This window comes from Puntigrus tetrazona, chromosome 15, assembly GCF_018831695.1.
Source record: "Puntigrus tetrazona isolate hp1 chromosome 15, ASM1883169v1, whole genome shotgun sequence".
Classification (NCBI taxonomy): Eukaryota; Metazoa; Chordata; class Actinopteri; order Cypriniformes; family Cyprinidae; genus Puntigrus; species Puntigrus tetrazona.
Window position 1 is genome coordinate 15327805 of NC_056713.1, and position 24584 is coordinate 15352388.

Sequence of the window (24584 nt, forward strand, 5' to 3'; positions counted from 1 at the left end):
ATCATCTGTCCTTTTGAATTGTCCGTTTTATTCTTTTCATTTGTATTCTGTTTAATATTGTTCCGTGAGCATTTTATTGAGTAAATAAAGAAAAAATTCAAAAGAATAAGAGACGATGTTTATAAACATAGACGAAACAGAAGCAGAAAAAATAAAGCAACTCAAGATTGTTTAAATTAAAAGTAAATTGCTGAAGAATTTACACGTCGCAAGCTGAGAATCATTACAGAATAAATTTGAATTTTAGTTCATTTTAAGTTCGAAATGGGTAAAATAGATTAAATATATGTTGATGTTTTTATGTATTATACCGGTGTAACGAATATTTATATTTTTATATTGTGATGTTATCAGTGTATCACATATGATGTGTTATAAACCGTTAAAATGGGCAGGATATATTATTGTGTAAATTATTATTTTTTATTTATTGCTAATTTATTTATTTAGTATTTCTTCCAGGGTATTTCTCTCAGAAATACTATCCCTTCCCAGACCTCTAAATGTTTATATCCTTTCTAAAGTACTCAAATTTAGTTTTAAAGTTGTATAAAACAATACCGTTTCAAAATACAAAAAACGATAATAATAATCAAGTGATAATAAATTCTAATAAACATAAATATTTAAAGCTCACATATGCGTTTGACGTTTAAAACAATTAAAAGTCTATTTGTAGGGAAATATATGGAATAAAAACATAATTCAATATGCTTTAATTTTTTTTTTTTTACTGTAGACGTAACATAACACGCCCAGCAGGTGGTGCTGTCCAACTGCCGTCCATTCAATCAGACTAAAACCTAATCGTTTAATCCTTGCTGCTTGCCAATAAATTAATACGTTTTTAATAATAACAGAAATAGTACAGACCCAAACCAGGCATGTGCCAATTGTTTTGCGAATCAAGCGATACTTTAAGGAGGATCATATTTTAAGAGAATAGGAAAAGGTAGGTTATTGCATAAGATAAAAATACATTGATTTAGCTTTACATGTTGTAGTTCACATTTACAAAACTACAACTTTTAGGAAGAATACTGCAGAAAAAACTACTCCAAGTAAAGTTGCAAAAGAATAAGAGTAAGACAGAGGAAATAGGATGCCACTGAAATATGTGATGCTTCCTTTTCCTCTAAAATAGCAGAGTAGTTGACAGTAACATTCAAGAGAGCTATTCTAAATGTCCTCTTACGTAACACTTGCAGTACTATTTACCAGGTTAAAACAGCTATAGTTATTCATTATCTTTGCCCTGCCCTTCACCCGTTCTCACCTACCACTCCTCAAAAATGATTCCACGATTTCCCTCTTTCACAAACAGGATATCATTACTCCAGTATTCAGAGCCTTCTAGTCTAGTTCAGCTGCAGTTCATCTGTGTTTAGTGGAGATCTTTCATTCGGTCCGTCATTTCTCTTTGCTCTTATGCAGACCATCTGTTGTTTTTAGTGATCACAGCACACTATACGTAGGCAAGACAACTGAAGCTATTAAACTGTCATCATAAAAAGTCAGTTTTATGTAACCCACTAAATGACAGAGATCTGTGTCTTTACCCAAATTTAGATCATACAGTGCCCTGGGATGCCAAGGCCACTCTTTCCTGTTGATGCCCAGAAATCATGAATGTCTCAACTAATGTCACAGGTCAGAGGATGTGTGTCTCTGTCATTTCCCCTCCTACAAGCTATACTTTACTCCTTCATTCGCATTTTCACAGAATTCTAGCGAATTATATAGCATTCAATGTGTTTTTATTATTAAGAGAAACTCCCTAGCAAACACAGAACATTCCCCTATAACATACGGATTTTGAATTAAAAATTAAGTATCGATAGACGGATTCAGCAACTAATATAACAAATATAAATGTATATGGATATTCTGCTGAGGTCAGGGTTTTCAGGGGAAAGGTCAGTGGATGGTTTGTAACAGGACTTCATAACCTGTCTGTCAAGCCATATTTGTTACACCCCTCCACCCCCAAAAAAAGATATTTCCTTTAACCTGTCATCATTATTATACAAAGGAAAGTTGCTCTTTTTTTAGAAGCTGGTGGCAGCGATGTGCATCTGATTTAAGTGTGTGCAGGGGAAACAGAATGGGCTCCTCCGGTGTTTACCCTGGGAATGTCGAGGACAGGATGCTGAAGCCTAGAGGAAGCCCTGACGGCAGACTCTCAGAGCTCAGAGCGCCTCGGTGTCAGGAATCTTTATAGTGCACATCTGGCTGCGAGACGAGCCCTGGACGCACATCTATAATAACTTCCATTAACTCTCTATTTGGCAACAGGTAAATTCTGCCGGCCTGATTTAATTGATCTTTCCTTATCTGTATCTTGTCGTTTAGGATTATCGTCCCTCTTTCTCCTGTATCCAGCGGAGCAGAAGCGCCGGTGAGGGTTGAAGAGTGAGGAAGGACAACTCGTACACGGTCAAAGAGACACAACATGATGGAGCTGAAGATCCAGCTGATACCCACAGGAGAAATCATTCTGCCTCCAGGGAAAAATGGAGAGTTTTACTGCCAAGGCTGCACTAAGGTAAGTCGCTTCAGATAAAGCTTCTGCTAAACGAATGCATGTACGAATATCTTTGCCGTATTAGAAACAGATTCAAAATGCATTTGCATAGCTAACCCAAAAACAACTGCGCCCAGCGATTTCTTAACAAATTACTTTTTTGTGATAGCTGTCAGAATATTTTAAGTTCAACAAAGCATACCAGAGATTTGCATGCCCTGAAACGGGAACTCATTAAAATTTTCCATGCTGTAAGCAAGACTGTGATTGTCAGCACATGCCTGTTTATATTAAAGCAACCAGAAGTGATAGCATAATGATTATGTGTGGTGTTGATTATGGTTTAGTTTATGATTAACCTTTTGAATGAATACCAGACTACAGTTTTGACTCGATACACCGATCTCAGAACTATCTGATAAATTAAAGAACGCACTGCAGTACATAGATGGCTTTTGATATGGAATATATAATCAATATACTGTGTCTGTGAGAATCTGTCAGATTTGATTCTGAGGACTAGGATTGGATAACTCCATTTAATAATAATACAGCACGAGGAATGTGGGTGTACGCTAAACTCTGTCTGTGTGTGCAAGGAAAATGACCGTTAACTCCGACAGATGTTTGAATGTTTCTTATGGATGGCATAAATGTTTCTAGTCTGGTTGTAAAAAAGGAAAATAGCTCACACCCCTTTAACTTCTTTTTCTTTGTCTGTTCTCTGTGGCTTCTTTTGTTCTGTTTAAAGAACTTTCTTCACGGTTCACTTAGTCCAGTGTAATGCTGGAATCTAGCAGATAAGAATCTGTTTTGCGTAAATTTTGCTAACCTAAAGCTTTTCTAGTTTGAGAACCGCTCGAGCTTAGCGTCAATTTATTAGCGGTTGGAATGGAATGCTACTTGGATGAGGAAATGACATCGAAAATTCCGGAAAAGCATACCTTTTCCTGATTTTCTGGCAAGGTCATGTCACCCTTTGCGGGTGTGTTTGCATACGAGGGAATACGGGATGTAAAAAGAGAGGAGGTGCATTAATGCGAACGAAAAAAATCTTGTACTATTATTAAATAACTGATAAAGGCAGGAACAATAACTTTAATGCCCATTTCCACTCGACCGGTGACAGGAGATACGGACGCACCCTTCAGTACAGCCTGTCTGTCCAACATTGCCTTGTCAACAGGATACAACCTTTCCTCTCCGTTCAGCCGGGGCTTAATGTGCTTAATGTGGGTTTGGGGTTTGGTGGTCTGGATGTTGAAGGGCAGAATCGATCACTCCACCCTCCGGCTACTGCGTGACACTGCACTTCACACGGACAATCAGGGATGAGGTCACCTTGACATGGGGGATTTTGTTTTAGCAGCGTTTATTGATATAGTCAAATGTTTAGACACGGCTTTCCTCTCACAGGGCATTGAGAAAGAGATGCTCCTGATGAATGGCTGTGATTTTGTGACGGAGTCACATAATAATACGTGACACATTTTTGTCCAGACACATTAAATAAGAATGGTTGTTATGGCCATAATAACGTCATCTTTGTTTTAGATCAAACGTATATATTTTTTTAGCACATTTATAGTTGACGTACCACATTCGCACCAACAGAGGGTCTTCAGGGGTCAGGGGTCAGTAATCCAGGGCGTTTGCTTATTAATATATTGCTAAAACTCAAAAAAACTCAAAAAAACGAGCAAAATTTCAGTTAAATGTTATTACTACCAACCAATCAAATGCTTTAAATCAGATTAAAATGTTTATACGACTCTACCTATTAATAATGACTTAATAATATATTAATGTAAATGCATTCACGTGGCACGTTATTATAGGACACAAGGTACGTATTGTCTGCTTCTTAATCTCTCCAGATTATTATAGTGAACTAAAACGATTAAAAATGACCAGATGTTTCTAAATTACTTATTTTCTTTCAGTTAGTTGCCAAGACTAAATTTCTCATTTTCATAACTTAATGTAGCCTAAAAAAACTAAAACTACATTTTGAAATAAAAATGGAAGAAAATCCATACCATAGGCTATAATATGGACATAATAACCTAATGTGTAAATTCATCGTAGTGTCATTTTAGTATCATTTAGTTACTAAGTTGCACCGAAAAAGTTTGAAGACCCCTCGTAATACAGTATTTCGTGCTTCGTCTCCTCTGAATGGTCAATAGAGGGCGCTATAACGCTAACGTGCTTTCGAGTAACGCCTACCTTATCTAAAATGCCACATGTAAGAAATCATGTAGCAATATTAATATATTTTCTCGCATTAATTATTTTAATCTAAAATGACAGCTAGAAACGAGTATATTCGTTCTGAATGAACACGTGCGCGTACTTGTGCGAGGAAAGCAGTGCCGCTGTTTCCTCTTTTTAAAAAGCGCAGGCATTTAATGAATGAAAAAGGATAGTTTTAATCAAAACGCATGCCACGTGCTCATTAAACGGCGACGAAGGTGAAAGTTCGGGATGTATACCTGTGATTTTATTAGTCGTGGGATTGCTCGGGAACTTCCTGGTACAGCGATCTTGAGAGAGTGAGAGTGAGAGAGAAAAAGAGAGAGAGAGGGCGGGTGCCGGCTGCTAACACCCGCTTCGGACCATAACTGAGTACAGGTTCCATGGCACAGTACTCATATTAAAATAGCATTACTATCCGTTTTTAAACGCGCAAATCTCCAGCAGTCATTTTTGATACACGCGCTTGAGTGACTCAGACAACCGTAAAAGCGACTTTTCAGTGTCCCGGCGAGGTAAATCTTCTCGTCGGTGGGATTCAGCCGGGAGGGAAAGGTCCAGATCACAGCCAGCTCAAGTTTGAGAACAAGTCTCCCATCACTGCTGGGTTTCTCTTATGCGGTGTTATAGCGAGCGACCGGTGCTTCAGGACGTTGCGGTATTTGAAGGCGGCGTGCTTTAATCAAGGTAAGTGCTTGACACGCGCCATTCATTTCAGATAGAAAGCAAGCGCAATTCAGGTCACGCTTCTTTAATTTCGTGAGTTTGAGTGTCAGTGCGCGGATTGTCGAGATATTTTTTCTTAAAACTGGTTTCTTGCGTGTTCGAGATGTCCGGTCGATAAACGAGTCGGATCTTTTCAATGAATTTGTTGAACCACATAACCGGACTGAACGATTCCTTCGAGACTCGGTCAGAGCGGTTCGGATAAGCGTTGACGGCAGGAGCGTTTAAACCGAGGGGTAAACGACGATTGCACAGCTGCAGTAAAAATAAAATATCAACAAAAACGAAATCGCAAGTACTAATCATTTTTGTAACAGACTGCTGGAAAGAACCGATTCGCGGACAAAAACGCTCTTTCCAACACTTCTTACTCGCAAGTTAGTGAGTTCCCCTGATAGGCAGCATTTTAGGGCGTCTTAGGCGCGTGGTAACTCACTAGGGTTTGATGCACAACAACTGTCATGTGTTTATATGACCGCATGGATCTCACCTGTTACTTTACTCCATGTTATTTATGACCGTACTACCCTAACCTGTTCAGATCTTGATTCAGATGCATGAGGGTTAAACAAACAAAGCCCCACCTCCCAAAGCTTCAGCGTAAAAGTGCACAACTACGAACATGCATTGAGCTCTGTTTGTTAGGGAGAGATTCGGGTGGCTTCAGACTACATTTTTTCCAGGACTCCTCAGGATGGAATGACAAGGGGAGTTAAGGGAGACCAGCTGTTGATTATCTGTCATTCCAAACTAACCTCCCTCAATCTAATTACATTAGAAATTTAGCTGGTAATACACTATCAGCGTCACCCCGAGAGGCCAAGCTTGTACAGTTGTGTTGAATGTGTTATTCTTACCACACTGTCTGGGTCAGGGTGCATATAAGAGGATGTTTCTTTCACCTGTGCCGTCACACAGCGCCGATGACATCTTAAAGGTCGTCGTCAGGTCGTGTCCTCAAGTGTCCTCACTCACATCCCCCCTTCCTTTTTCCATGTGTCGGAAAACCTGATGAAGATGCGCCTGTCAAACTGAATGGATTGCTTAGAGTGGGAGATATATTTTGTTGTGCAACACTGCACGGATGGGGTAACTAGTATAACTGACAACAATTAGAAGCTGACAGTTGCTTAGGCTTCTGTGAACGGATGAATAATGCTGTATCAGTCACGCTTATGGTGTTTGTGCTGTGTGTTTTCCAACAACAGTGTCGTCATGCGGTTCTTGTAAAACGGCTGCGTGTTTTTCATTTAGAATTGCAGCGTTACAAAATACTAATCTTGTTGAAACCTCCCTGCTAAACTGATTCAATTAATAGCTCACCCCAAAACTGAAATCTTACTCCCGCGGTCTACTGAAGATGTCGATGAGTTTGTCCCTTAATCAGAACGGTTACGTTTTAGCATTACATCTCTTGCTTGTCAGCGGAGCCTCTGCAGTGAACGGGTGTCACCGAGATGAGACTTGATAAAACATCACAATAACCCAGTGTTTGTAAGTGAAACGATCACGAACAAATACGTTTGTGGATTTTGATGCAAGGGAATCAACAGGCAATGAGCTGAAGTTAAAGCGACTGTTTATGAGAGTTTAAAATGATCTATTTTTTTTTTTCTAACATGCAAATAGCTTTTCATTTCACAATGCATTAATTCATGCACCGGTGTCATGTGGGTCGCTTGTAGATTATTATGTTTTTATCAGTTTTTATCCAGCAAATTTAGCTGGACTCAATCCGACGGCACCCGTTCGCTGCAGAGGATCCGTCCATGAGCAAGTGATGTGATGGAAAAATGTCTCCAAATCTGTTGCGTACGAGTACATTAAATAAATGTAAATTTTTGGGTGAACTGTGTCTTTAACTCGGGGTTGTAAATGATACAGCGTCGACTGCGACAAAGGGAGGTGCTTTGGAACGCAGCATATTTTCAGAGCAGCGGGATTCTGGTTTTTGGTCAGAGGCCGGGAGACTTTGTACTTGAGCTATTTTCCAGCTGTCCCGAGACAATTAACTTTCTACGTCTGTCAGCAGTGAGCAATACAAGTGTGCCGTGCGTTCACTTTTCCACCGTGCAGCCAACTTTGTGTTGGACAGAAAACGTTTGCCGTATCGACTGTTGAGACTTCTTGTTTAGTCTGGTTCTTCATTTTCCAGCCGTTCATCGTGTTTATGAAGATGGAGATATTGCGGAGGGATATTTGGTTTGGAGTGGGAGGACCGGTGACACACGTGACTGTGCAAACCCAGCCCTTCACCTTATTGCTGGTCTGACAAACAGCCAGCTGTCAACGTGTCCCAGAGAGATCTCGGAGGGGATACACCTGTGTCTGAAACATTCAGAACAGGAAGTTGTCAGGGTTAACCAACCACATAAACGTGCCTCTACCCTACATTAAGCTGATGTTACGGTCTGCTCTTTTTGAGTGTAAATTTGTTGTAGCAGATGCTTTTATACGAACTTAACCCTCTTTACTTTGTAATGCACGTTGCTAAGTGTTTCATTTGTCTTTGTAGTCTTCATTAAAATATATTCAAGCTCTTCAGGTCCCACGCTGCATTGTGTTCTCATTGAATATCCTGTTACGTCACGTTGCTGGGTTGCGAACGCCTTTCATGTTTGCTTTAGACATTTAGTCTTTAGAGACTTTTTTCAGTAGATAAAAGCATTCGTGTAGTTGTGGTTTGAAATGTTTGCATAGAGGAACAGGGTATGAGTGGCAGTAGCCTTGATGGCTTATTTGTTTACAGTATGGGCAACCTGGTAGGTTTTAATCTAGGTTTTAGTGTGAGAACTAGATTGAAGTAGAGGGAGAAGAGGGTAAGAGAGACTGTAAACATCTTGATGCCCTGTGGTGAGTCATGAGCTCATTGTAGGATCTGCAGTTTTTCTTAATTTAGCTGTGGCTTTTCCACTTGAAATTTCCCATTGAGGGCCCTGCCCTTGGACTCCGCTTTGCTCCATATCAGGGAAAAATCACAAAGGCCAGACCAAAGGCTTTTATCTACAGCTCTAAAATTCTACTGGTCTGGATGGCTCGTTTAATGGTATTTCTAGATTCCTATTTATAATGTTCATTAAAACGTACCATGGAGGATGTACAGTGGCTCCAAAAGTATTTGTATTTGCAATAGTTTTATTTAGCATTGGTTGATTTAAAAATAATTGGTTGAAATAATAATAAATATTTTGTAAAAAATTTACAATTTGAAATAAATTCTGAATACATTTTTTTATAGCAAAGCATTGTGACAGACTTGTGTCATGGTTTTCATAGAAATATTAAATGGCACAACCATGCTTGATAATCGTAAGAAATGTTTCTTGAGCCGCAAATCAGCATGAGGATCATGTGACGTTGGAGTAATGACAGCTGAAAAATCATCTTTGCCATGCCATAACAGAAATAAATTACATTTTCAAATGCTTGAATAAAATTAAAATATAATAACGTTTTACACTATTACTTTTTTACTGTATTTTTGATCAAATAATAAATGCAGCCTTGGTGAGTATCAAAAAACGTTATAATTATTAATAATTAATAAATGATATTTTTATTATTTATTTATTCATAACTGGACATCTCCAGTGCTGTTTTGTCTTTTTTATTTTTCATCAATATATGTTTTCCTTGATGTTGTAAAACGTATGCGCTTTTTTTAATGAATGTCTTATATGTGTAATGTTTTTATTCAATAATATAAATTAATTATACAATCAAACTACCCAAAAGTGGCCACTTTGTATCGTGATGATAATAAATATTAATGTATACCATAATGCATTTCAGGCTTAAATAGTCACCTGAACTTCCAGGAAAATGAGGCATATTTGTTTAGCAGAGAGTCATTTTCTCTTATTTTCATAAATTGAGTAAAACGACTGTCATTTGAGTTTGCAGATGCGTTTACCCTCTCATATTACTCGTCTTGTGCTGACTGTGTGGTTTGGGAGCTTAAAATCCTCGCTTCGCTTAGTGACACATATACACAGACTACTGATTAACCTGATGGTGTGAGATATTCTGTAATCCATTTCACTCAGGCTTACAGTTTGTCATGACTGACAAGGGCGAACATTGTGTTTGGAGTCGAGGGATTATTATAACACCAACTCTCATTACATTCCTTCTGACGGAGGTGCACTTTGAGATGAAATTACAGCAGTGAATTGCATCTTTTCACCGTACCCCCATCAGGCTGTTTATGCCTGTTTGCATTCATTGTGTCCAGCACGCATTCTCCACAGGCACGAACAAGTCAGGCACCCTGCTCTAGTTCCTTCCCAAACACAATGACCTTTGTGCCCCCTGCACGCTGTAGATAGAACCGCGATGCCCTTGAAGCACGAGAACGCAAACCATTCTGTGCGTTATCTGGATCGTGGCACCATCCTTCACATGCTTACGTCCTCATCCTGTGAACCGCTCGGGATAAATCAAGTTTTAGAGTTCGGTAATGGTTTTTATCAAAGACCTTTGAAGTGAAAACTTTATGAGCTGCCTTCTGTTCTCACGATCGCATTGAGATTTGTAAGGCATGAGTTAACCTTTAACCAGACTCTCTCCTGCATGAAGATAAGTCATGCAATCCGGGCCAGGTGTGGCCTTGCACCAACCACAGAAATATGCATATTGTGCCCGAGCGCTCCAGAGCTGTTGGCAATTTTTACAAATATATTGTCCCCATAGGGGCGGTGGTTGGAAAATCAATGATTGATTCAGAACGATATTTGTAAAGCAATCAATGGACTTGACTTTTCACAAATGTAAGTTTGTCATTATATAGCGCACTTGCGCAATGTCCTCTGTCAAGTAAAATAGTTTGGCCTATATTTAAAGCAGGTGCTGTTTTCCAGTTGAATGAAATGATGTTTCAGAAGTAATGTGATGTTACTAAATATATTGCAAGACATACTACTGCAAAATGCAGTATACTAGTGCGCACTCATACTAGTTTTACTTCGGAAGAGTTGGAAGAGTCACAGTTCAGAGGCTCTTGCACCCTATTATAGGGAGGCATTTTTTTATCGCATGTTGATGTTAGTGATATCGCAGTGGAGCGTGTCAAACTCAGTCCTGGCATGTTTCAGAGAGTTCAGCATCAGCATGCCTACTACACCTCATTAAAGCACCTCCTTTCCCAGACATGGCTGTTGTTTCCAGACTTGGAGTGACTCAGTTAAAAAAACAAGTGGCTTATTATGTAAGACATGTGGCTGTAATCTCCACCAGACAGCGAAGGGTCTTCCATATTTGTATATTCCTTAATTGGAAAAGAATGGATGTATGATGTCAGTAGAATTTGATTTGTCGTCATAGAAATTGAGCTCATCAAATTGTTCAGCAATTCCTCTTAAATATGTTCAGGATTTGTTTTAGATGGGTCTGAGTAAGGGTTAAATGTAGCCAATGTCATCCAAGATGTTCATGTTTTTCTTTCGTCAGGTGAAAATAAATTAAGGTTTTTGTGTAAAATCACCGATTGTTTCACTAGATAAGACCCTTATACCTCGTCTGAGAACGGCTTGTGTGACATGCGAGTAAATTATCAGGATTTTTTTTTTTTCTGTAATAAGTGAACTACTCTTTTAAACGAATATTCACTGTTGTCCAAAGGTTTGGGATCAGTAGAATATTCTGTTGCTGTTTTGGTGGGAATTATTACTTTTACACAGTAGAATCCATTTAATTGAGCAAAATTTACAAAAAATATGTTTGGGTAAAAATGCTGTTCTGAATCCTCCTGTATAAGCTTATTACCATCAACCTTAAAAAATATAGGGCAGCACAACTGTTTATCATTAATAATAAAAATAAGTGTTTTTTTGAGCACCAAATCAGCATCTAAGAATGATTTCTGAAGGTTCATGTGGCATTTAAGATTGGAGTAATGGCTTCTACAAATTACAGATTTTCCCCAACAGGAATTAGGTTTAAGTTATTCTCAAATAGAAAACTTTTAGATTTAATAGTATTTCATGATAAAGGTGTTATGTCAAAAAATGCCGACCACGTCTTCTTCAACATTAATGTACAAAGTATGTTAATGTAATGCTAAAAAGTTTGATGCAAAAATAGCAAAAGCTCCTGCTCCCGAGTACTCAGACATAATGACTAAAATGCCCATCCCTAGTATGGGTATATCTGTATACACTCCCAGTGGGTCAGCATTAACACTGGCCTAAGGTTATTTGTCCTTTTGCCCTTCCCTAAGGGAACCGCTGGTATTTCATAATTATGGCTGTAATGTGTGGAATGAATGGGTGTGGTGACTCTGTGCATGAAACTGTCATGTCTGGTCAGCAGCTGGCCATCGTGCCAAATGGTCTGCGCCTGAACGGTGTGTGTTTGTGTGCACAGATACGTTACGTGTTAACCTCACCCCATGACTTGCATTTGAGCCAGGCAGGATAATGAAGTGATGTTGTCATGCTCAGTCATAGTTGCAATGTTGTAATAGGATGTTGTAACAGGCCGTCTTGTCCTTTCAGTATTTTCCTTAGGGAGAAAAAGACTTTCACAATGAGATTCCAAGCTGTTTGCTTCTTGCTCGGATTGCTCATTAAAGGATAGATTTCAATAACGTCTTACGAAATGCTCAAATCAACCCATTACAATACATTTTCATTTTGTTGCACTGATTAAGCCAAGCTTTCTTGGATGCCTGAGGATCTTCAGGGTTTTGCACTATTCAGAAATGTGCAAAGAACACCTTTTCAATTCAGATTCCTCAATTAGAAGCTTTTGTAATGAAATTTAGGTAAGCTGAATTAACATTTAAGCAAATTTATACTAAATCCTATGAGAGGACTATACTGAACTATATTAAAACACATTTCTTTGAGTGGGACAACTGTAGGCTTTTGGACTTTGAAATCAGCAACTGCTCTTTGCTAGACTATTCTGATCATTGCTGATCACAGACCTCTGAAGAAGCGGAAAACAATGAAAACAGGAAGGCCTGTCATCTGTATTTTGACAGCATCCTCAAGGATTGTTATGCAAGCCATTTCCAGTGGATGTGGCGTTGAAAATTAAATATCAGCATCTCTAATTGCCTGAACAACTGCCTTGACTTATCAGAGGAAAGAATTGATATAGAGGAATACTTTTCAGATCATATCTTAACACTATTCAAAACAGAGCACTCTAGACTAGACAAGCATGATATATTGGTACCAATTTGATTACAAGCTAAAAAATATAAGTTGAATTTGTTTAGACAGAACACTATAAAATGTTAGTAATTTGACTAACATAAAAAAAGTTATTGGACAGTTCAGTAAGAAAGAGGGAGGAAGTGTCAGTGCCATCACTGTTCCATCCTCTATCACTCAGCATTGGATAGAGACAGGAACCCTTGTGGGAACCCCCTGTCCCACGCTTAGAAGCATAACCTGCCCTTATAAGGCATTGTGGGTATTCTAAGATCTCGGAGGAGGAGACTTCAGCTCATAGCGTTGCCAACCCAGCTGCTGTCTGAAAGCAATGGGAGATCCAGCTGGCCCTAAGCAGCGGTGCTGTGCTGTTCTTCAGGCCAGTGCTGTAAAACACAGGGCTGCTTGGGGGTTGGGTACAGGGCTTTTGGATGAGTAGGATGTTTGGAGTTCCTCTGGCGAGTACAGTCTTGTCCACTTGTAACTCATTGCAACATCTCTGGTGAGAAAAATTAAGGCTCGGATGAAGTAATGTTTGTCTTTTCTTCTATTTCTCCCTCTTAAACTTGTTGGCTGTGGAAGAAGTGGGCATGTCTCTGGTAATTTCCGGTTCCCGCCTCCAAACATGTTCCTCCACCCACTAGAGCTAGAAAGAGAGAGAAAATATGATTGATGTTGTTTCGCTGGAGATTTCTTGCCTTGTACACCTTTTCACCTATCTTGGAAAGCACTGATGGATTATTTTTTTCATGAAAGCCTAAGAGAAAGCCAGTTTTCACCCCCATTTGCCAAACACCTTTTCAAATATTTGATAAGTATTTCTAATATTTGATATGGTTTGTGTATGGTATATTTTGAAATATAGAGTGGGGAAAAATGTACATCCTTTTTATATAAAGAACACTGATTCCATGGGTTTTCCTAAGCGTTTGAATGATTCATGCGCCATGGACTTGAGCCCGGTTTTGGATGGGAAGCCTTTTTCTTTTCCAGAAAACACATCATTTCAGAGCCTCCAGGTTGTCTGGAAATGTGTAAGCCCTGTTCAGCGGAGCAAGCAGACATTCACGCAACCATGTGAGGTACTGTATGACTCAAAAGAAAAGCCCAGATGAAGAAGGGATGAGAGGAAACGAAAGAGATAAAGCAGTGAGCTTCACTCTCGGTTAACATACATTTTCTTGACTTGCATGTGGCCATGGTGACCTTGTTTTGTTACAGCATTGATTACTACATTGTGGTGTGAAAGTGATGGGTTTCCCCCATCGTTACCTCCCGCTCTCTTGCTGTCCCCAGTCCTGTGCTGACTGTTTAACAGCCACGTTACATTCTTCTGTTCTGACATCACACACTCTCAGCTTTCTCTGTTTTTTTTTTTTTCGTCTCCATCATACACCTCCCTCCCTTATGTACTGCCTTTGAAATATCAGGTCTCATGGGTGTCCCTTAAGTCCCTTTCTTGTTTTTTTTTCCCTCTGTATGTCTCTGCTTCCCTCTGCAGGTCTCATAAATGTGAAATTGTTCACAAACCGGCCCTCATTTCATTCCTATCTTTCTTTTTCCGTGATGCTTTGGGCCTTTTCCCAGTGTCAGACTTTTCTCACCACTCCCATTGCTTAAGGCCCTGACACATTAGTAAACAAAGAAGGACTTATTGTGTTTTCTCTGCAACTATATTCACAGGGTCATTCTTAAAGGGATAGGTAACATACAAATGTCTCCACGATGTTGATTCAGACACATTTTGATCTCTGAAGATTACTTTGGTTATAAGGGGCAAATAGAGACTGGCGATTGGAGAAAAAAAATTAAAAATCAAAAAGGTGGAATGGTGCATATAAACTCATTCTGTCTTTGAGAGTCATTGAGTAATTCTGAGAGAAATAAAGCAACAATTAAATTGATTATTTATAGAAAACTTTGACATCCAACCAAGAACCTTCTTGCAGGTTCATCAAAGTAATCCAGTTTGTGAACAAATCATTTTTGTGAGTCAAATCCTTTCAGTGAATTCATTCATTTAGTTCACAAACTTTGAACAAATTTTAACCGATTCAGTTCTTGGGTTTAATTAAAAAAAACAATGAACCATTTTAGGGGAATTTTGTGACTTAAATTAGATCTGTTTGTTACACAAACATACTGCATGGCTTCAAAAAGTATGTAAAATTGTGGACGACTCATACTTTTATTATGTGTTTTTGGTTAAAGTTCCAGTTCCCCTTTTAATTTTATTGCACGAAAAATAGCAACCAGAGCGGAATTTCATCAGACTTTTTCTTTCTGTCTTCTTCAGATGAAAGAAATTTGGTGGCCATTTTTGGGTCAACTATTCCTTTAAGTCATGAATAAATACAAAAACTGAAAGGAGGAACACAAAAAAAAGCAAACAACAGCCTTCTAGAGGTCAAAAGTTCATTTATTTTAATTGTGAGCTAGAACAGAGATGAAGTATATGTTTCAAATTCTAACTCTAACGTATAAACCCAATAAGAAGAGGTCTTTAAAAGATCTGTCTTTTCTTAACCTCAGTGAATGACCAGTGGATTCATTTTGCTGAAGAGTAACACGCCGATCAAAGTTCATAGCTTTGATCCCTTTGTACCGTCCTCTACTCGACATAACCGTTTCTACAAATAGACCTGTCCGAGTGTCAGAGTATAAATAGGTCTGTGACAGAGGAGGCGGAGAGAAGGAGGGAGGGGCTGAGAGAGAGAGAGAGAAAGAGAGAAGTAGAGGAGGTGGGAACGGAATGACTGCGTACAATAACCAAACATTTTCATAAGTCTTCTTACACATAATTTGAATTAAAGTGCCTTTCACCCACATCATTAAGTTCTTCCCAGGATCCGATTTCAAATAAATTATGTTGACACAAAATTGTGGTAGAGAACAAAAGGGACTGAAAATGTATTTGTTTGTGCACGGGTTAATTGATTTTTCCAAAGCGCTGGCAGAAGAGCCAGAGAAGGCGAACATAGAGAAGCCCAGTGACTGAACTATGACTCATCTCTGATTCGTCAGCAGTGGGCGTAATGCGCCAGGCAGCATGCTCAGACTTCCTATTGAAAAGAAAATTTCATTGACATTATTAAATGCCTTCCCAGTGTTTCAGCTCCAAAAGAAATGTTTTGGTATACAACCAGCACACTATTTGCATACTGTCCATGCTATATATGCAGCAAATTTGTACATCCTGGATAATAGAATTGTATTTAAAAATGTGCCGGATGGTCTATTCTATTATTTCAGATGGATTTTTAAAGTGTGCATCCATAATTGGTTTATTTCCCCTTGTATTTTAGGAAATAACAGTAATAAATAATAATTTATGTAGCTAGATACTAATGTTTACATAAAAATACAAGCCATTAGGTATATAGGGACCCTTTTTCCTTATGTGATAGTATATATATTGTTTACTTTAAACTTTTGAATAGCAGTTTAAATATAAACTAAAATGTATGTGTTTTCCCTTACTACCAAACTATATATATATATATATATATATATATATATATATATATATATATATATATATATATTATTATTATTATTATTATTTTTTTTTTTTTTTTTTTTTGAGCATAGTAGACTGTTAGAATGCAAATTGGGATGTTGTGAGACATTTTTGCATGTGAAGGAATGTCATTTTTAGATTAAGTAATAAAGAGAGAGGAAGTAAAGGGCAGGGGCCCTGAAAGTGGCTAATATGAGAATAAATGGAATGAGAGCACAACAGGCATGCAGGGAAAAAGCCAGAGTTTCCATTACTGATTTCCCACGGATGTCATTTGACCACTTTAAGGAATAGAACGGCCCACATAACAAACAAAACCTCAGAGTGTTTGTTTCTCCGCCAGAAGGCCATGTGAGGATGTGTGAGTCCTGTGCTTACAGTGAACCGAAGGGTGACTCTGAGCACAGAGAGGCTGACTGTTGTAACCCTCTTTAACCTGTCTGTGTTTAACACAATGGACAATGCCATTCCTTAACATTAGAACTACAAAGGCAGTCATGGGGATAACTTTATTGAAATACATCCAATATAACCATAATACCCCGACCTTTCCTAAATGTGTGTATATTTTATGATATTTTTCAAAAGAGAATTTCTACCTTGAATGGCCACTCTTTGCATTACATTACATTTACTGTTTGTCATATAAAAACATGTATTCAAAAGAATAATTTAATAAATACGTGAGGAAATATGAGTGATTAACCAAATATTCTGCACAAAATAAAATAAATGATCCAGTTTGGAAAATCTATTATATAAAATTATATTTATTTAATAATGATAAACAATTCTATTTATTAACTCTTTAGTTCATTATAATTTAATTATATTTTATTTACATTTATTTTATTTATTCATTCAAATATTATTGCAGGTTTAATTCATATGCTTTTGTTGTATTGAGAAAACGACATGAACATTCTTCAGGATTAACTTTTGTTTCGTATCAATATCAATAATACGGTCTGTATATTTCTATCAGGAGAGCTATTTACGATCATATTTGACTCCGTTCTAAGTACAGTAAGGTGGAGTTCTAACAAATTGCCTTATTGCCTGAGATTAAAAGATGGCTTTTGAAGGACGGATCAAAGCGACTCTAATCAAATGAAGGTATGATTTAGAAACTGTTTATTTATCCTGTTCCTTAGACAACCATTGTACTCCATTGACTTGTCGCTTGTCATAAATTCATAAAGTTTTTACTTGTACAGAGTCACCGATAGAAAGGTGCACACACAATGAGCAGATTGCAAGAGAAGGTATAATGCCCGACGTATGACACACTTCTGACTTTCCCTGTGCTTCTTACACCCTAAACCTGTAAAGTCAGTGTTCCCAGAGAGAGAGAGAGAGAGAGAGCAGCTCACACCGTCTGGAAAATATTACTCAGATTCCAGCAGGCGGGGTCTCTGATTATGTTGGCATAAGTGGGAAAGGGAGCGAGAATGAGAGATTGATAGGACCGAAAGAACAGAGGAGTGTGCAATGCTGCACGCCTATATTTTGCAACTTCTATTAAATCCAGAGCCTTTCTCTAAGCTTCTCTGTGCATAATTATGTCGTTTGGAGTGTCCAGTAGAGGGCGCTGCTCTGTTTATGGATGGTAGTAGTGACCTTGGTAGAGGCTTTACCTGAGTGCCGTGTGTGGACTGAATTGGTGGTGTGCTTTTACTGGGTGTAGAGGAGAAAATAAGGTGTGTCTTTATAAATTAACCCTTCGTCATACACCCAAAAGACTCCCTAAGTGCTAACACACAACCATTTTTCAGAGCCGCTTGGCGATCATGTGCTTTCGTAAGACCGTGGCAGCCGTATAAATATTGCAGTTTTCATCTTGGCTTTATCTATCTGTTATCTTTCCGTTTTTTCTGTGCATGTTCATCAAACAGATACTGCAGTCATAAATCAAGCGTACTTTAAGGCGATATGCCAGTGACGTCAGGTTATAAACTCATAAAGCATACCACCGTAAGTGAATGTGACCTGTGCACTTGGCCCCGGTTTTCTTCCTCGGGCAACCGAGCCAATTTTAAGCGCATCAATCTTACCTACTTGATGGATGCCGATCTGAAATCTGCCTCAAATCTGCTTCAGCATGCAGTGGGGCAGCGGGAAAGGAGGAGGAAAGTTCGCTTGGTGTTATCACAAGCTACATTTCGTCCAACGTGCAATGCTAGTTACAGAGAGCGTTCCCAATCCCAATTCACTGGATCCTCTGCACGAATGATCATGCTGTTTCTCATGGTTTTTTTTTGTTTTGTTTAATTTGTAATATTTGCTAGAAGAGGCACAGGCTGGTGTTTAAGGACAGGCACACTCAGGGCTACTACAGATGGACCGGAAAGTTTTTGCTTTCGTTTAAAGAACCATTGCGGGAGGACAGAGCAAGCGAGTCGAGGGAGCTAGAGAGGGGGAGTGTGTCACTTTTCAGAAGGACTGACTCGTGCCTCCACAGGCAGCAGGGGGGGGAGAGAGGGAGAGAGGGAGAGGGAGAGAGGGAGTGAGAAAGAGAGAGACGCAGGGAAGGAGAGGAAAGTTAAAGCTGAAGAAATGGCAGCTGGGACGCTCTCACACATGGTGCAGAAGAAGTTGAAATAACAAACTCGGCACACTTTCTGTTTTGGAAATACTTGTAATTCATACACTTACAGCAACAAGCTAAGAAGATTGGGAAGATGAAGTATCGCGGCATGGTAAGAACCACAGCATGCTCCACACTAAACAAAAGCAGCTGGGAGATTCCTGCAATGTCAGTCAGGGACTTATGAAAGAGAAAGTCGTCAATTTATTTTGCGTTTAGATTAAGTAATGATTTTCTAGCACAACTGGAATGCAAGGTTTATGGGGAATCGTGGATTTTTTATGATTTGGACCTGATTTTGCAGATCTGTCTGTCTGTCATACTACTTGCACAAATTGATTAAAAAAAAGTGTTAGACAATTAGAATTTAATAAAACAATATTAATACCACATATACATTAACAGTATATAACCTATGTAATCTAAATATATAATAGATAATAATATAATAGTAGTTTTATAGTATTTTATATAATAATTTTTAGTTCTGAGATGTTAAACACTGAAATGCATTTTAATAAGCTTATAGGCCTATTTGTATAAAATTCAGTATATTACAAAATATTTTGTATCCATTGACTAGGTTCAAAGAACTAGTTACTTCATCAGTGTAGACGTGAATATCACATGACCTCTAAAGATATCTTGTGGTATATAGCGAAATGGCAATATAAAGATTGGAAATCCCTTTTTCTCAGAAAAGAAGGATTTGGAGTCGTCTATCCTGTCAGACGCTGATCCTATCTTGGGACCCTCTTTCATACCGGACATTCTGCCTATCGGTTTCTGTGTTTATGCCGTAGTGTCATCTCACAGTGAAGCAATCCCTGGCTTCGAACCAGCAGCAGTCACTGTTGAATTCCAGGCTAGAAAGAGAGCGAGAGTGAGATAATGAAACTGGCATCTGTCATCAGGCCATTCCACCCTGCTACATTTCTTCCCGTCTCTGTCATCCACGACCATCCTCCGAAAGCCAACAGAAACTTCAAGAGCAAACAATCAAGATAAAGACCACGCCATATGGGTTTTGGGTTTCCGGGGGCCTTTCACTAATTCATCGTCATGATTCACTGCGAGTGTTGCTTGCCGAGCATCATTTCACATTCAAATAAGCACACCTTGCTGGTCAGCGATACTTTAGATGTGATCGAATTTCGACGCTTCGTCACACTTCGGCACTCATCGTAGGCAAATAACTGCAGAAGTCTGATGAATGGCTGACAGCGGATTTATGGTATCTGGTGCAGTTTCGCTCGAGATTCCTCTGAATTGCTAAACAGCTGCACCGCTCGCAGGAAGCTCCAGTTCTCAGGCAAAGGAAATGAAGTTTACATAATGACATGTTGCTCGGAACGACCGAGGAGATGCGATATACCCTGACCTGAGATATTAGAAAAGGCTGTAGATATGTATTTATATGTGCTTAGGTGGGAGACGCTGTAAGAAAGATATCCAGTAAGTAGTTTCTCCCGACTCGTGATCTTCAAATGCCCTCTGGATATGAATGCCTTGCATTGTCCAGGCAAGGTGGAATGAAGGATAACTGGTCATTTTATATCTTCTCCAAGTCAAAAAGTATGCGTGAATGTGTTTGTAATTCAGCATGTGGAGGGCGTGCAAATCTTCAACTATTATGACAGAGCCGGTCACACCTGTCTGTCAACTTTCCCCCTCAAGTTTGACAGCCACCGGCTTACTTTCCAAACCAACAGAGCCCCTTTAACGCCAGGACAGGCATAGACTCGGCAGACCGGCGTGAATTACGATACCACCCATGGAATTTCTCACCGTTTGTGTATCGGTAATTAAAGGAACATTGTAAGACGACATCTTTGAAGATTTATTGAGGAAAATCGGTTAAAGAAAGATGTGATATGTTGCTCAGCAAAGCCCAAGCTCTGGGGTCTTTGTACAGCTTTTGAGTACGTTTTAAGTACTTAAAAGTGTTTCGTGAGCAATCGCAGGCATGCAAGATAAGGGCAAAAACGTCGCACTGCATTTGGAGAAGTGCTAAAAATGTCTTTCTCCTGACCATCTGCATGAAACAAAGTTGCGAGAGTCTGATCTTTTTACACTTCAAAACAAAAACAAGATATTGCACACTTCTTGCATGTGCCGTTTTATAAAAGTAATAACCTGTCCCTAACCTTACCCATGTCCACCTCAATAGCAACGGTGTGTTTTTACATTGTATTTGTTTTTGGGGGTTTTTATATAATTACATTAGTAGTTAAGACCACCTTATAAAAAGTGTGCTCCAATTTATAATTGTCATTTATCTCTGTTTACCTTTTTTACAATTAATAATAATAATAATACTTATTATTACAAATATCACATAATATTTATTCATAACGACTAAAAGTGTCAGGCATTGATATACTGGTAAAAGCTGTCAGAAATGAAAAATGTAATGCAGTAAATGGTTCTTACTATTTTAATGTATTCGTAATATAACAAAGCAAGAAAGTTGACTTTTTCGAGTTTATTTTATCTGGTGCAGTAATAGTGACCATGCTTCAAGAAACACCTTTATGCATTCATCGTGGTTTTTAATGTAGCTATGCCTCTCCACAAGTCTGGGTGTTTCCACCCCTTGTTCTTTCCTGAGGAAAAAGAGAGAGGTAACAAGTGAGCCAGATGACTCAATCAGGATGGAAACAGTTGGTAACCTCAAAAGCTTAAAATCATAAGCAAGCAGACAAGATGGGCTTTTTTCTTCTCCACCGTTCTCCACTCTTCCCGGTGAGAAGGGGAGGAGCGCACGACTATGCTCTGGATATCTAGGAATGCGCCCTTTATCCACTGCCTTCATTAATTATGAAAAAATGCATTCTTCTCCATTTCATCATCCTTTGGTTATATCTGGTGTTGTTAACTGGACAAAATCGCTGATTTGCCTATGGAGAAATGAAACACTGGAGTGTTTTTCGAATGTGCAAAAAAAAAAAAAAAAAAATCAATCTTTGTAATCAAAGCTCTGGGTCCCTATTCGTCCGTTTCCGAAGACTGCTCTGTCTTCTTGCAATGTAAGAAGTGCTGACGAAGGCAGCTTGACTCGGCAGATCTTCCTGACACAGCTCTGCTCACAAGAGCCCAGCGAATGAGTAGGATGTTAGAAGGTCATGCGAAAGGCAATTATTGTTCACGAAGAAGAAACCGCTCCCTCTTTGATCTTTCTTTTTCAACGGAGGTTAGAGAGTAATGGGGAGGTGAATAATTTGCGCACGGCCGAGTCTGTGCTTTTCAGTCCGATGTTTGCAGAGCAGGATTTGGAAAAAGTGAGGGCATGGTAAAGGCACATAGCTTGCCTTACAGACCTGCATTTGTGGGGAGGGAGAGCAGGACAAGGGGTGGGAAAGAAAGAACAGGAAAGCAAATCTATGAAGAACAATGCCATAATAGAACCGGTTTCTGGAGAAAGTACCCTAGCAAGGGGTCTTTTGAGGATAAGGGTCTGCTTACTGATTATAGAGTATTTATTGTTGTAAATGAATGGTTGTATTCGTTTATATTGGGTTTTGGTGGCTCTGAGTGTTTTACGTCTAGGTGATTTACAGATAATAGTATGCTCAAAAACCCTCAGACAACTCAAAGATTCTTGCATGTCCTCGTAATCAAATTAAAGTTTATTATTTTATTGTACATGCTTATTTTCCTTATTTTTACTTTTAGAAAGTAATGACCTTAGAAGTCATCTAGCGCTCACTTAAAGGGGTAATTCATCCAAAAACAAAAATTCTGCCGTTAATTACTCACTCTCAGGTTGTTCCAAAACATTAAGACCTTTGTTCAACTTCCGAACAAAAATGACCACAAATTGCTAAAATAGTCCATGTGTCATCAGAGATTCAGCCATCATTTTATGCAGCCGCAAGAATACTTTTCCTCTGCTAAGGAAACAAAAATAATGAATTTATTCAACAATTTCTTCTTTTCTGTGTCATTCTGTGATGCGTGTTAATGAGAGTACTATCTGAACTATTTTAACAATGTTTTTACTATCTTTCTGGGCCTTGAATGTGTCTGTTGCATTGCTGTCTATTCAGGGTCAGAAAGTTTTCAGATTTCATTTTAATTTGTCTTCTAAAGATGAACGAAGGACATGGGTGTGAGTGATAAATGACACTTTTTTGGGGGGTAAAATTAAAAGTAAATTTTTAAAAGCACTAATAATTTAACTAATAATAACACGGTTAAATTTAATCTTTTAAAATCTATTAAAATAAATATATCAATTCTGAACAAAGTCAGAATTATTTATAGAAATTAATTATTTAGCTAAAAAAAACAATATAGAACTCTTTTGTCCGTTTCGGTCGCAGTATGTAAACTATTTTCGCCCCTTAAAAAGTAAATATTTAAGTTGTCTGTATTATTCAAGCGTCTTGGAGTAAGTACAGTAGCTCCAGTGGAAATGATCTGTTAAAGGGCAGGACATATTATGCTTGTGCTGGCCAGCAAATGATCTCATGGTCTGTCTAGCCAACGTGTTTAGTTTTGATTATGACTCCACCACCAATTATTAACCGTCAGTTCTGTGTGACTGGAGCAGAGTATGTGCGCAAATTAAGAGAGACAAACAAGGACGTGCGATTAAGAAAAGTGTGCAGTTTGTTGACTGATCTGTGGGTCTGCGTTACTATTTGTTTAAATCAAACATGTACACTACCATTCAAAAGGTTAATTAGATTTTTGAAAGTCGTCTCTTGTTCACCAAGAACGCATTTATTTAATCAAAATACTGTGAAAACTATTAACTATCAACCAAGCCAAGATTTTCAAGGTTTTATAATATTATAAAATCTTTACTGTCACTTTTGATTAATTGTATGCATCCTTATTGAATAAAAGCATTAATTTCTTTAAAATAAAATCTTACTGATCCCAAACTTAAATGGTAGTGTATATTCTGTATATAACCTATATAAATATAAGCTTATCTATAGAAAATAATATAAATATAATAAATAATATAATATAAAGAAAATAGTTTATAAAACATAATTATATATATTTTTCAGTAGCAACCACGCAGCGCATGCACTATCCACTCTGAACACCTTGAAATGTATAATATTTTTTCGTCAACATCAAATAAGCATCCCCTAATTTAAACATGCAGTACAATGCATTTAAATGTGGTTTATGCCTGATTTGTGAAAACCAGGTTCCGTGTGGTCGTTCGCACGAAACCAGAATTAAGCTCGATATGCAAAACCGGCCTAATAGGGAACGAGACGGCAACGCACAGACTTTCAGAGATGGTGCAGCTCTGTTGGTGCATTCAGCAGGCTGACGGATTGGGAATGAAGTCACTTCCTGGCACTACACTTGTCGACTGTTCCCCGCTCTCTTGTTATGTTTTTCTTTCGGCTTGTTATTTCCCACCGTTAGCCTCCCTCGCTCTCAGTTCGGTTGTAGTTGGTGTACTTCAACTTAATTAAAGCGCTTGCTCAGGTGTGCTGTATCTGTCTCTCTCTGTCTCTGCCTCCAGGGGACGGCCGCTGCTGTGTCAATAGCAAAACAACAGCCATAGCAGCTGGTGCGTTCACACAATGTGACTGTGTGTGTTTCGATGCATAATCACGCATTTGTTCATCTGAGTGTGTTTGTGTGTGTGTGAGTGAGTTGGTGTAAGTGCGCTTTTCTGTTTCAAGCTAGGAAGCATCAGCTATAGTCTTCTTTGATCAGGATTACAGACGTCTGATGACAGCTGACCCGTTAGAACTTAGTACGTTTGTGTGTCCTACTAGTTAAAAGAGCATCTCTGGACGAGGATCGACAGCAAGTTGTTTTGACACCATGGAT

The 24584-nt window shown here is 38.6% G+C and overlaps 1 protein-coding gene across 1 annotated transcript in view; it reads left to right on the forward strand.

Moving 5' to 3' along the window:
• The first annotated feature begins 2067 nt into the window (after positions 1–2067).
• myo1cb (myosin Ic, paralog b) overlaps positions 2068–24584 on the forward strand; it is a 37895-nt gene continuing 15378 nt past the window's right edge. The window contains exons 1-2 of the mRNA XM_043258678.1: positions 2068–2295; positions 2383–2545. Of these exons, the coding sequence (XP_043114613.1) occupies positions 2453–2545 (93 nt within the window). The 5' untranslated portion in view covers positions 2068–2295; positions 2383–2452. The remainder of the gene's footprint in view (positions 2296–2382; positions 2546–24584) is intronic.